Below are 11848 nucleotides of genomic sequence, written 5' to 3'. Positions count from 1 at the left end.
CTCGCGGCCAGCCCGGGGCCGCGCGCGCGCGCCCGCGGGGCGGGGGTGCCCACACCGCCGCCCGAGCACTCCTCTATCCTTTAGTATCCCGGCCCGGCACAATCGGCGCGCGCGCACGGGAATCTGGCGCAGCGCGCTCCGGGCTATGGCGGTGTCCGTGCTATGGTAAGACTTATTTCCTAAGTCCGTAATTTAAGCTGAACTTAAAAAAATGCGGTGTTTTACTAGAAGTCGATATACTTTTACTAAAGTCTTTTCACGTTAATAATATTTGCAATATAATTAATTATGATTTTTTTTAGTTAGTGTACTTTTTCCTAAACTTTATTTTGTTTTACTAAATAGGTTGGTAGCTGCGTTAGCACCGCTTCTAGGAGTTTATGGTCAGGTGAGTCCCAAGTTAAAAATAATTCTTAAATTAACAAGTGATTCATGAAAACAACATTAATTTTGGCAAGTGATTAAATAATCTAAAAAAAAACCGAGTGGAATTTGTGAATGTTGCCGCGCGTCCACGGTAGAATAGCAACGGTGGCGGCGGGCGGGTTGACTTGCCTGTCCGCTTGCACTCTTCCTTTTGTAATTTCTCCAAAACGCCATCAAATATTCGCGAAGTCAAGGGCAAAAAACATTTTCTTCAAAAATAAATCTGTGTCTTGTTCAAAACAAATTGATACAAAATAGCTTACGGAACTTTTATATCAGTGTTACTTCTTAACACAAGTTACTATATAAATATAATACAGTAAATGAGAGACCGACAAAGTTTATCATCGCTCGGATGCAATGCGTCGGTGTTGCGCAAACCTACTGTATCCTATACTTATATGACATACTTTGTTTTTGTGAGATGTGAAGTGGAATTTATTTCAGGCAATAAATTCGTCGACATAATCGTCAAATGTTAACGGGATAAATTACAACATGTTAAAAAAAATGTCATAAAATATAAAGCTTCAAAAAGGAAATATTTAAATATTTTGTGAGCATATAAATTTAAACGATAATTGAATAAACTATTTTTATAAAGGAATCGCTGCTATTGTTCGTTTCTTAAATATTTATCATTGAATGTCAAATCATTTTTAAATAGTTTTTTTTTAAATAAATGATACCTTAAAAAAAAATCACGCGCAACCTACGATTATCCTGAATTTTATTACAACTTATTAATTATTAACATACCATTCATTATTATGCCGTAAAATATAGCCTTGAAATTATAAAAAAAAAATATTGTATTGTGACTTTCGTGCCTATGAAAAATATAGTTCAAGTACGTTACGGAGTGTGACATATTTGATATAATCTTTTATTACATGCTTAATTTTTACTACTTTGTATAGAATAGAGATCAGAGAAGTTTTAAAGTAACAGTTGACGAATTTCGTGTCGTCTTCAGTATACTTGGTGGCGCAATCGTCAGTGACAATAAGTATCGGTTTACGCCTGAAATGCTTAGGCAGCGATAGATCAAATGCCACACTTAGGTCAATGTGCGTAGGATACAACTAGCATATTTACGAGTTTTTGAATTCATATGTTTATGTCTATGTGGTAAATAAATAGTACACATTTTGTTGGTTCTATAACAGTTTCATTGAGCTGTTAATAAGAAGTATTTAATTTTATAAGTATTGTATAGGACTTCTAGAAAATAGAGCAGATATCAATTTCATTACTTGGAAAATCAAAATTGCTAATTGGTAAAAACAATTCAGTCTCAAGACTAGCGGAAACTAAATATTACCACCATTTATTTTAGCAGTTCGTTCGCTTATAAATGGATTTTATTAAATAATTAATTAACTTGCTTACTTCTATACAAATACCTATCAACATTTGTATAAACGAGGTGCAGGTTCGATCTCAACGCAGGCGATCTCAATGTGACTGTTTCAATGTTATATTATTCCAAGAACACCACTAATAAACGGTGAGGGAAAATGTCGTGAGGAAATATGAATTCCAATTGAAATCAGAAATCGCTAATTCGCCGTCATTAATGTTCAAAACCTTCCTTAAGCGGGAAGAGACGCAGCAGTAATATAGGCTGGTATTAATAAATAAATTATGATTATAATGCAATTGGCGTCTTACAATTAAAGACCACCACCTTTAAGCACTAACAAGTCGCATCAGTATCTACTCGCCTAAGGTCGAACCTGTGACCTCAAGCAATCTCGTCATTGAACGTAGTCAATTTTTTACTATCAAAATTGATATCAATTTTTCGTATTTGTGGCGTTCCATTATGTGTCGGATAGGATCGTTATTATAGCCGATTCGTTTTTTTTTTCGTTTTTTTATTTTTCACTTACCTAAACTGTGCCACTTGCTAAAACGCGCTTTAGCATTAAATAGAAATACATTGTTTACATTTCAGCAAAATTATGATCCATACCGAGAATATGATCAAAGAGAGACGGATCAATATCCGATAGACGACAGGCAAAACTTATATCCACAACCTCCGAGACCGACATATGACAACTTATATCCACCGCCCCAGAGGCCGTCATATGAAAACTTATATCCACCACCTCAGCGACCGACTTATGGCTTGTCTAATCGGTTAGACATACCGTCGCCATCAGCTGTGAGTTCTTCTTCCACGAGAGGTCAAAGCTTTACCGTATACGATCCAGTGACTCGACGACGCACTTCGGAAAAGAACTGTACTGCCCCAGGATGCTGCCAACCGAAATGCTTTGCGGAAAAGGGAAACAGGGTATGTAATATGTGTGACTTTTATATTGTTGCCGTTTTGTTACAAGTGCTCCTGATAATTCTCAAAGAGAAATATCCTATTCAGGATCATGACCTGACAATGCCGTTATTGCTGTTATAATTTTCAGGGTATCCCAGGAATGCCAGGACCCCCAGGTATCAGTGGTTTTCCTGGTCACGAAGGTCCAGAAGGCCCACAAGGTTCTAAAGGACAAAAAGGACAAATGGGAAACCCAGGTCCGAGAGGCCCTAAGGGTGATAGAGGTAAACCTGGTGAACGTGGATTCGTCGGAAGAATTGGTCCAGCTGGTCCCCAAGGAGAACCGGGTGCACCAGGTATCCACGGCAGGGACGGGTGCAATGGTACCGATGTAAGTTTGGCTTCTAGCGAGACCTTGTAGACAAGAACATATTTTTTACGACGACTTCCTCTCTGAGGAATTTAAACCTTTTTACAAATATTCCATCCATACCTACATATAGTAATCCCAATTCGCAGTTCATCATGAAAGTTTTTTTTGTTCCACATTTAAAACTATCCGAATTACTAAGTAAGATTACTATTTACAGTGCTTGTTAAGTATATACTTTTATTCAAAAAATTACATACGTCACAAGTTAAATTAAATTCTTATGTGTACAAAGTGATGTTTTAGTATACGTTTATTTTGAATCAAACAGTTACTAAGTAAACTAAACTTATATAATATTATTCAAGGGTGAACCTGGAATGAAAGGTCCACAAGGTTTGTCAGGTCCTCGCGGATATCCTGGATCTAAAGGAGATAAAGGTGACAAGGGTGAAGCTGCTTACACTGGAAGATATCCTAAAGGACAAAAGGGTGAGCCTGGCGCCGATGGAATGCAAGGAAAACCAGGTCATGTTGGTCCGACAGGTCTACCTGGCTTAGAAGGACCTAAAGGCAATCAAGGACCTACGGTATGCAATTTAATTATGACTTTGATAAGTTTATATTTATATAATAATATCGAATATATAGTATTAGTCAGTAAATCGTTTGCAGATTTAGATCGATGCCGTATGTCACCGAGGTTTAAAATATAATATGTATTTTGTATGTGTTTAGGAATCGTAACTTACATTCTGCAGTTTGTTATCACTTTTGGTGTGTTAGATTTAATTTTTATAGTTTTCATGAAAGATCTACTAAGATATACATATAATATCATAATAGACCAAGCCATACTTTATCCGCAGTTTTACATTCCACGAACAAAACTGGTTCGCCAGTATAACCTATTTGCAAGGGATAATATTAAATATTACTAAACAAAGAAAATCGCATTTATTTAATGACTCGCCTTTGTTTTAGGGTCCACCTGGTTTAAAAGGTGATAAAGGTTTAAAAGGTTCGAAAGGATTAGCAATTCAAGGTGATAAAGGAGATCGTGGTGACCCAGGTGACAAAGGTTCAAGTTGCCCTCCTGTTACTTTGCCTTCGCAAGGTGACAAAGGCGCTATCAAAGGAATTCAAGGTGACATGGGTTGGAAGGGTGACAAGGGTGAACCTGGCCCCATGGGTGATAAAGGGGATGAAGGTATTATGGGTGAACCGGGTCGCGCAGGACAGATGGGAATTAAAGGAGAAAAAGGAATTATAGGAAATCCTGGTGAAAGAGTACGTTAACTTTAACTTATTTTTAGAAATATTTATTCTGTATAAATAATTACATACTTTATTACCTGTTAAAAATATGACATGCGTCATAATAGTTTTATTTCATAAATAATATTCTATTCTATACTGTAGGGCCGTGATGGAATGTACGGTAACCCGGGCCCTAGAGGACAAAAGGGAGACAGAGGAAACGATGGCTTACCTGGTTTGGATGGAAGACCTGGAAGTAAAGGTGAACCTGGCAGAGATGGATTACCAGGTCCCAGAGGTTTAAAAGGAGTTCAAGGTCCTTCAGGAGGTCGTACTGGATCAGCTGGGCCACCTGGACCTCCGGGTCAAAGAGGTTACCCCGGTAGACCTGGACCTAAAGGAACTGATGGACTGCCTGGAGATAAGGGTGATTTAGGACCAATGGGGCCACCTGGAGGACAGGGTGAACCTGGTGAACCTGGTATCGAAGGTCTAGCTGGTCCCAAAGGAGACAAAGGTGAAACTGGACGTGACGGAACTCAAGGAGAACCAGGACCACGCGGTTTCGATGGACCGCAAGGACCTGTTGGTCCAAGAGGTCCAAAGGGTGAAGACGGAATTTCAATACCCGTAAGTAATCATTTTCAAATCAACAGCTTTCAGTTCAAATGCAATAACATGTACCCAGTGATTACGTAAAACTTGATACTAAACATAGCCTGTCATTTAATAAATTAAAGGTATTGTATCGAATTTCATTAAATTATGTGTATCATTATAGGGTCAAAAAGGAGACAGTGGTTATAACGGACAACCGGGTTCAAAGGGCCAAAAGGGTGAAAAGGGATACATAGGACTACGTGGATTTCCAGGAAACTCAAGCTTAGGGACACCTGGTAGTCCAGGAGAAATTGGTCCTCCAGGAGAAAAAGGAGAAAAGGGTAATCCAGGTTTTGATGGAATACCAGGTAGCCCAGGAGCAAAAGGCGATATTGGTGGGCGGTGTAATGACTGCAGGCCAGGTGGTCCGGGACCAAAAGGAGATCGTGGTTCAGATGGATACCCTGGTTTGCAAGGAGACCGTGGACCCCCCGGTCCTCCTGGACTTACAGGTGAAAGAGGAGCAGACGGTTTGAATGGTTCACCTGGTGAAGCGGGTGCCCCGGTCAGTATTTAATAATTTACTTTAATTAGAAAAGGATAAAGTAGAAATATTACTATTCTCTAAAATATGAATATTTATAGGGAGAACGCGGTGATGATGGACCTATAGGACCCCCTGGTGAAAGAGGAGCTGATGCTACATTTGCTGTTAGTAACTTAGTTAAAGGATCACCTGGTGAACGAGGTGAACGTGGACCTCCTGGCCCAATGGGTCCAAAAGGTGAAAAGGGAAGTTTGGGATCTAAAGGAAATCAAGGTCAAATCGGTATGCCTGGCCAAAAGGGTGATCATGGCCTTATGGGTCCGCCTGGAACTGACGGCACTCCTGGTTCAAATGGGATTCCTGGTGCACCTGGCAAGAACGGAGAATCAATTAAAGGAGAGAAAGGTGCTCCTGGTAATTTCGGACAGAAAGGAGACAAAGGATTCCCAGGACGAATGGGTCTCAAAGGAGTAGCTGGTCAATGTCCCGCGAACCTCGAAGCACTAACGAGAGGCGACCCTGGAGCTCCAGGAGCACCTGGCCCTCAGGGACCCCCAGGTAACGTAACATTTTCATAATTTTCTTTGGGTTTCGCTTAAAAGAATTATGTTTATTTCACACTTTAGTATATATTAACGAATGTACTTTTGATTTTTTTAATGGAAAAGGACATTATTTTTTAGGAATCCACTTATTTAATTAATTTTAAAAAATATCGTGCATTACTACACGGCAGCAATGATTAATTATTTCCTGGACTTAAACAAACCAATGTCCCGTTATGAGATCTGAAAATTTGTACTCACCAACTTAATCTATGACTTGCACATAACTCCCACGTATCTTTAACCGTAGAATCTGCACATGCAATGTTACTTTTCCAAGATGATTATTTTTTCATATCCCAAGAATATATTTGTAAAATACTTACTCGGTAAAGTACTTGTGTAGTTTGAGAATCTATTCGTCATTAACAAACAAACAAATTATAATCACACTTTCGTTATTAGTTTTAGTAGTCGTTTATTACGTAAAGAGTAAACTTGCCTTGAATAGATCTCATTCTTGCCACCGCCACTGACTCCGACATCGGTTCCGATATAACCTACTAAACCTAAATCCCTAATTCATACCTCAATTTAAGTACGTAAAATCCACTGTCAGGCTCGCTCTTCATATGGTAGTTAACCATATTGACTACTGATTGTAAGAAATAATTAAAATGTAATTTTTATTTTATACTTTGATAGGTGAACCGGGTGAAAAGGGGGACAGAGGTTTTTCTGGTCTACCAGGATCAAAGGGTGAAATGGGATTGCCAGGCAAACAAGGCCCCGTTGGACCACGGGGTATTCCGGGAGAAAGGGGAGATACCGGAGAAATGGGTTCAATTGGATTCCCAGGAACACCAGGAGAGACAGGCCCAAGAGGTTACCCAGGTGAACCAGGTTTCAAGGGAGACAAAGGTGAACTTGGCCTTCCCATGCCAGGTCCACCTGGTCCATCTGGATTGCCCGGACTTAAAGGTGATAAAGGCAACAGAGGAACTCCAGGCACACCCGGCCCCGATGGTCTCACTGGTCCAGTCGGTTTACCTGGTGAAAAGGGAGATCAAGGACAATTTGGGCGACCTGGTTACGCGGGTGCCCCTGGACAAAAAGGTGAGCCAGGGCCTATCGGACCACCTGGAGTACCTGGCACCCCTGGCGCACCCGGAAGAGATGGACCGAAAGGACAACAAGGATACCCAGGTCTTGTAGGCAAACCTGGGGTCATAGGATTACCTGGTAATAAGGGTGAACCTGGAATACAAGGAATTCCTGGACAAAAAGGATACCCTGGAAGCCGAGGTCGTGCAGGTAGAAACGGTGCACCAGGAATTCCTGGGGCGCCTGGAGAAAAAGGTGACAAAGGAGACTTAGGATTTACTGGTCAACCCGGTGCACCAGGTTTTGATGGACCTATGGGACCTATTGGTCAGCCTGGCTTTAAAGGAGATATGGGACCCCCGGGACAGCCTGGATTCCCTGGTAAAATGGGATCGCCTGGTGAAAAGGGAGACAGAGGCTATCAAGGTTTAACTGGAGCTAAAGGAGAACCTGGGTTGGCATCTGATAAAGGAGACAAGGGAGAAGCAGGTATGCCGGGACTTCCAGGGCTGGATGGTCGGCCAGGTGCTCCAGGAGATAAAGGAGATATTGGTCAGCCTGGTTTAGATGGTTTTGGTATACCAGGTGTTCGAGGTGAAAAAGGTGATCTTGGCAAGCCAGGACTTGATGGACTTCCAGGAGCAACTGGCGAAAAGGGAGACAGAGGTTTTGTGGGACTTAAAGGTGATAAAGGATTAACAGGTTTACCAGGTGATGTCGGATCTCCAGGTATGCCAGGAATGAACGGTCCTCCAGGTTTCAAGGGTGATATGGGTCTTCCTGGACGCGATGGTGCTAAAGGTGATAAAGGTGATATAGGTTTTCCAGGAAGAGATGGATTTGATGGTCTTATGGGGCCAAAAGGTGCAACTGGTCCTATGGGCCCTCCGGGTATTATGGGATTCCAAGGCCCTAAAGGTGACAGAGGACTCCCAGGTGTATCAATTAATGAAAAAGGAGATAAGGGAGAAATTGGTTTACCCGGCATCACTGGAATGAAAGGACAGAAAGGTGAAAGAGGACTTACTGGCGAACAAGGTTTAACTGGGGAAAAAGGAGATCGAGGTTTTGAAGGGCAAAAAGGAGACACTGGCTTAATGGGCATAATTGGAGAAAAAGGTGCTTTTTGTTTTTTTAAGTTTATTTAAATTTAATTCATCCATTCAATTCCATAATTTTAACGTTGTCAGAAATACCATCATAATAATTTTGTTTGAATTTTATGCCTACTATTTTAGATATTTATCCTAGAAGACCTTAATGGATACTTATCTCGCTTACGTAAACATAAAATATAATCTACGACATGCGTTTTTTTGAAAATAATGACCATTTAATATTTTAGGTGATCGAGGACCTGCCGGTCCCACAGGATCCCCAGGCTTAACAATGGTGGGAGAAAAAGGTTTGCCAGGTATTCCAGGCAAACACGGCCGTCCAGGTCTGCCTGGTTCTATCGGACAAAAAGGAGAAGTAGGTCTACCTGGTCTTCCAGGCCAAGTTGGTTTACCTGGCACGCCAGGAACTGTAGGACCTAAGGGAGAAAAAGGTGATACGGGTCGAGAAGGTGTAGCTGGTCCACCTGGATATGATGGTACACCAGGTAGCCTTGGACCTCCAGGACCAAGAGGAGAAAAGGGAGATAGAGGTGAAAAAGGAGCAACAGGTATTGGTTTGCCTGGCGAGAAAGGAGATCAAGGATATCCGGGTATTCCAGGTCTAATAGGACAAAAAGGTGACAAAGGTGAGCGAGGATATAACGGTATTGATGGTGAGATGGGATCTCAAGGCCCGCCAGGAATGAAAGGTGAACGTGGATTACCGGGAAGAACTGGTTTGACTGGTGAACAAGGTGAAAAAGGAGACAAAGGTGAAGCAGCTCGCTTTGTATTTGGGCCTAAAGGAGAACCTGGGATGCCTGGAGCACCTGGACTTGACGGTGCACCCGGAAGGGATGGAGCTCCTGGTCCTCCAGGATTAGATGGACTACCAGGTATGAAGGGTGATCGTGGCTTCCAAGGTCAAGTAGGACCACAAGGACCTGTTGGTCCACCAGGTCTCCAAGGATTCCAAGGAGACCGGGGAGAAGTTGGTTTGACTGGACAGCAAGGTTTGCCAGGACCCCCGGGAGCTCCTTGTGTCGAAACAGATTACTTAACTGGTATTCTAGTAGTACGTCACAGTCAAGGTGACTATGTTCAAGAGTGCAATAATGGCTTAATAAAACTGTGGGAGGGATATTCCTTGCTTTACATAGACGGCAACGAAAAGGCTCACAGTCAGGACTTAGGCCATGCTGGTTCATGTGTAAGGAAGTTTAGCACCATGCCATTCTTATTCTGTGACATAAATGAGGTGTGTAATTATGCCAGCCGAAACGACCGAAGTTATTGGCTTTCAACGAATGAGGAGACACCGATGAGTCCGGTAGAAGGAAAGGACATTATGAGATATATATCCAGATGCGTAGTTTGCGAAGCACCCGCCAATGTCATAGCCGTTCACAGTCAGTCAAACAGTATTCCGGAATGTCCTCAAGGATGGACTGAACTCTGGATCGGATACAGTTTTGTTATGGTACGTCAACTTTTGTTAATCAGTAATCATGAGCTCACGATTTATTTTCACATAATTTTTTGTTTAGTATAGCTCGATTATTTAAATATTTATAAAACAAAGAAATTGGGAGAAGACGCTGACATCCTAACTTATTCTTTTTATGTTACAGCAAACCAGTGCAGGTGGCCAAGGTGGTGGTCAGGCTTTAGAAAGCCCTGGATCATGTTTGGAAAGCTTCCGTGCGGTACCATTTATCGAATGTAATGGTGAGGGCGGCACATGCAACAAGTTTTCGGATAAACTTAGTTTTTGGTTAACGACCATCAGAGACGAGGAACAGTTTACGATGCCAGAGCGACAAACATTAAAATCAGGAAATCTACTGGAGCGTGTTGCTCGATGTGCAGTTTGCATGAAAAACACCAAATAGAATAATGAAATTCAATTAATCTGACACCAATGTTTTGTTTTGTGCCTAATTATTAACAATTACTCAATAAGTACTATTAATTAGGTATGAAGAGGCTGAGAAGAGTAGGTGTCTAATTTATCATTTCGTTTACAGTCACTAAATAACTGAATTCCTGGTCATCAATAACACACCAAAGCAATTTAAATGTAAGGTATTTTATTTAATAACTTTATAAATAATATCTTTATTGTCTGTTATTGCATTGTTACTTAAACTTCTCATTACAAACATATATTGTAATCGTATATGGACTGGGACACAATAATCTATAAATTAAGAAGACGTGTATTCGTTTATTAATAATCCAACAAGATTTTTTTGTTGGATCATATTTGTAAAACACTGATCGGATTTGAAACCCCTCATACACTCGATTTGTGATAATTTAGATTTGCCTAATTGTATATAATAATAAATGAGTATAAATATATTATATAAAAAATTAATTAGAGGTAAAAGTAATCCATTTGGCCATATTCCACAACATTTCTGAAATAGTATATATTTGTACTAAATTTTTTTTATTAAATAGCTAGCTGTATTCTAAACATATTATGCCATAACTATATGTATAACTATTCGAGTCTTTAAAATGTTTTCGAGAACACTGCCATATTGTAGATAGAATAATGTTAACGAATTTAGGATTCGTACCCAATAAATAACTTTTAAAGTTTATTATTTTTTATTTCATAACCTACCAATTTGACTGTTAGATTATCAAAGGGTGTTTGGATTTTTGCAAAATAATGATAAGTAACATTAAGCCTTCAAAATTAAAAGTTTGGCGAGTTAGAATAGTAAGGAAATTGTATGATTTAAGGAAAAAAAAGCCTTAAGACAAATAAGTACTTAATATGTAATATTGTAAAACGTCTTTTTGTCTGTTGTCCTCACAGATCAACAGCCAGAACTCAAAATATAGGTACAGGGAAGGTATTATATTGGGCCTGTTTCAAGTTTTCATGAGGATCTAATAATTATTTAAATCTAGGTATAGGGTTTCCAATTCTTAGCAGTATTCGTATATATAGCTCGTGGCTAAGCTGTAACTGCATAAGTGGATCGATAATAGGTTAAGCTACGCTTGTCTGGGTCGGTCCGTAGATGGGCAACCATCTTTCATAACGACGTCCTCCGTGTTTCGGAAGGCACGCTTAATTGTGGGTCCCGGCTGTTATTCATACATCTTTGACCGTCGTTACAGGCAGTCAGAAGCTCGAAAAGACTGACAACCAATCTGACTAAGGGGTATCGTGCGTGCAGCCCAAGTAACTGGGTTGAGGAGAAGTCCTTGAAAACACTGTTACTTAGTTGAATCCGGTTAGACTTGAAACATAGTAGGGAAAAGGCTAGGCAGATAATGATGACCTGTATATTAATGAAAATAGATAAAAGTATCTACTTTTTCGATAAAAAATAGGGTACCACCCTATTTTTCATCGAAAAAGTTCAGTCCAAGTCAATCAGATGTTTAAAATTACTGCCTACATACCACTGCCTATATGTCATTCTAATGTTCAAATATAGTGGACCATATACTTCTATTACTGCAGCCTGTGACCCATACACAGGCTGCAGTAACAGTGAAGAAGTGTCCGCAGAAGTAGTGACGACCTTTCCGAATTGATTGAGGAGTTAATGATGCCCGAATTGTATGATTTTGAGTTATGCGAAATAA

General features: G+C 40.3%; 1 protein-coding gene across 1 annotated transcript; it reads left to right on the top strand.

Moving 5' to 3' along the window:
* The first annotated feature begins 57 nt into the window (after positions 1-57).
* LOC113501210 (collagen alpha-1(IV) chain) lies at positions 58-10843 on the top strand. The gene is made up of 12 exons (XM_026882279.1): positions 58-165; positions 346-388; positions 2387-2731; positions 2859-3101; positions 3449-3670; positions 4065-4370; positions 4503-4970; positions 5122-5505; positions 5586-6045; positions 6738-8255; positions 8482-9713; positions 9865-10843. The coding sequence occupies exons 1-12, from the start codon at positions 146-148 to the stop codon at positions 10123-10125; spliced, it is 5502 nt and encodes a 1833-aa protein (XP_026738080.1). The 5' UTR covers positions 58-145; the 3' UTR covers positions 10126-10843.
* Positions 10844-11848: the final 1005 nt, after the last annotated feature.

The sequence above is a fragment of the Trichoplusia ni genome, chromosome 15, assembly GCF_003590095.1.
Source record: "Trichoplusia ni isolate ovarian cell line Hi5 chromosome 15, tn1, whole genome shotgun sequence".
Taxonomy (NCBI): Eukaryota; Metazoa; Arthropoda; class Insecta; order Lepidoptera; family Noctuidae; genus Trichoplusia; species Trichoplusia ni.
This window is presented reverse-complemented; position numbering and strand designations above follow the sequence as displayed.

Excerpts from the sequence above, each read along its gene's own strand:
- LOC113501210 (XM_026882279.1), top strand. The coding sequence starts at position 146 with ATGGCGGTGTCCGTGCTATG. Across the intron at positions 166-345 it reads ATGGCGGTGTCCGTGCTATG|GTTGGTAGCTGCGTTAGCAC; the intron begins GTAAGACTTATT and ends TTTACTAAATAG. Across the intron at positions 4,971-5,121 it reads AAGACGGAATTTCAATACCC|GGTCAAAAAGGAGACAGTGG; the intron begins GTAAGTAATCAT and ends GTATCATTATAG.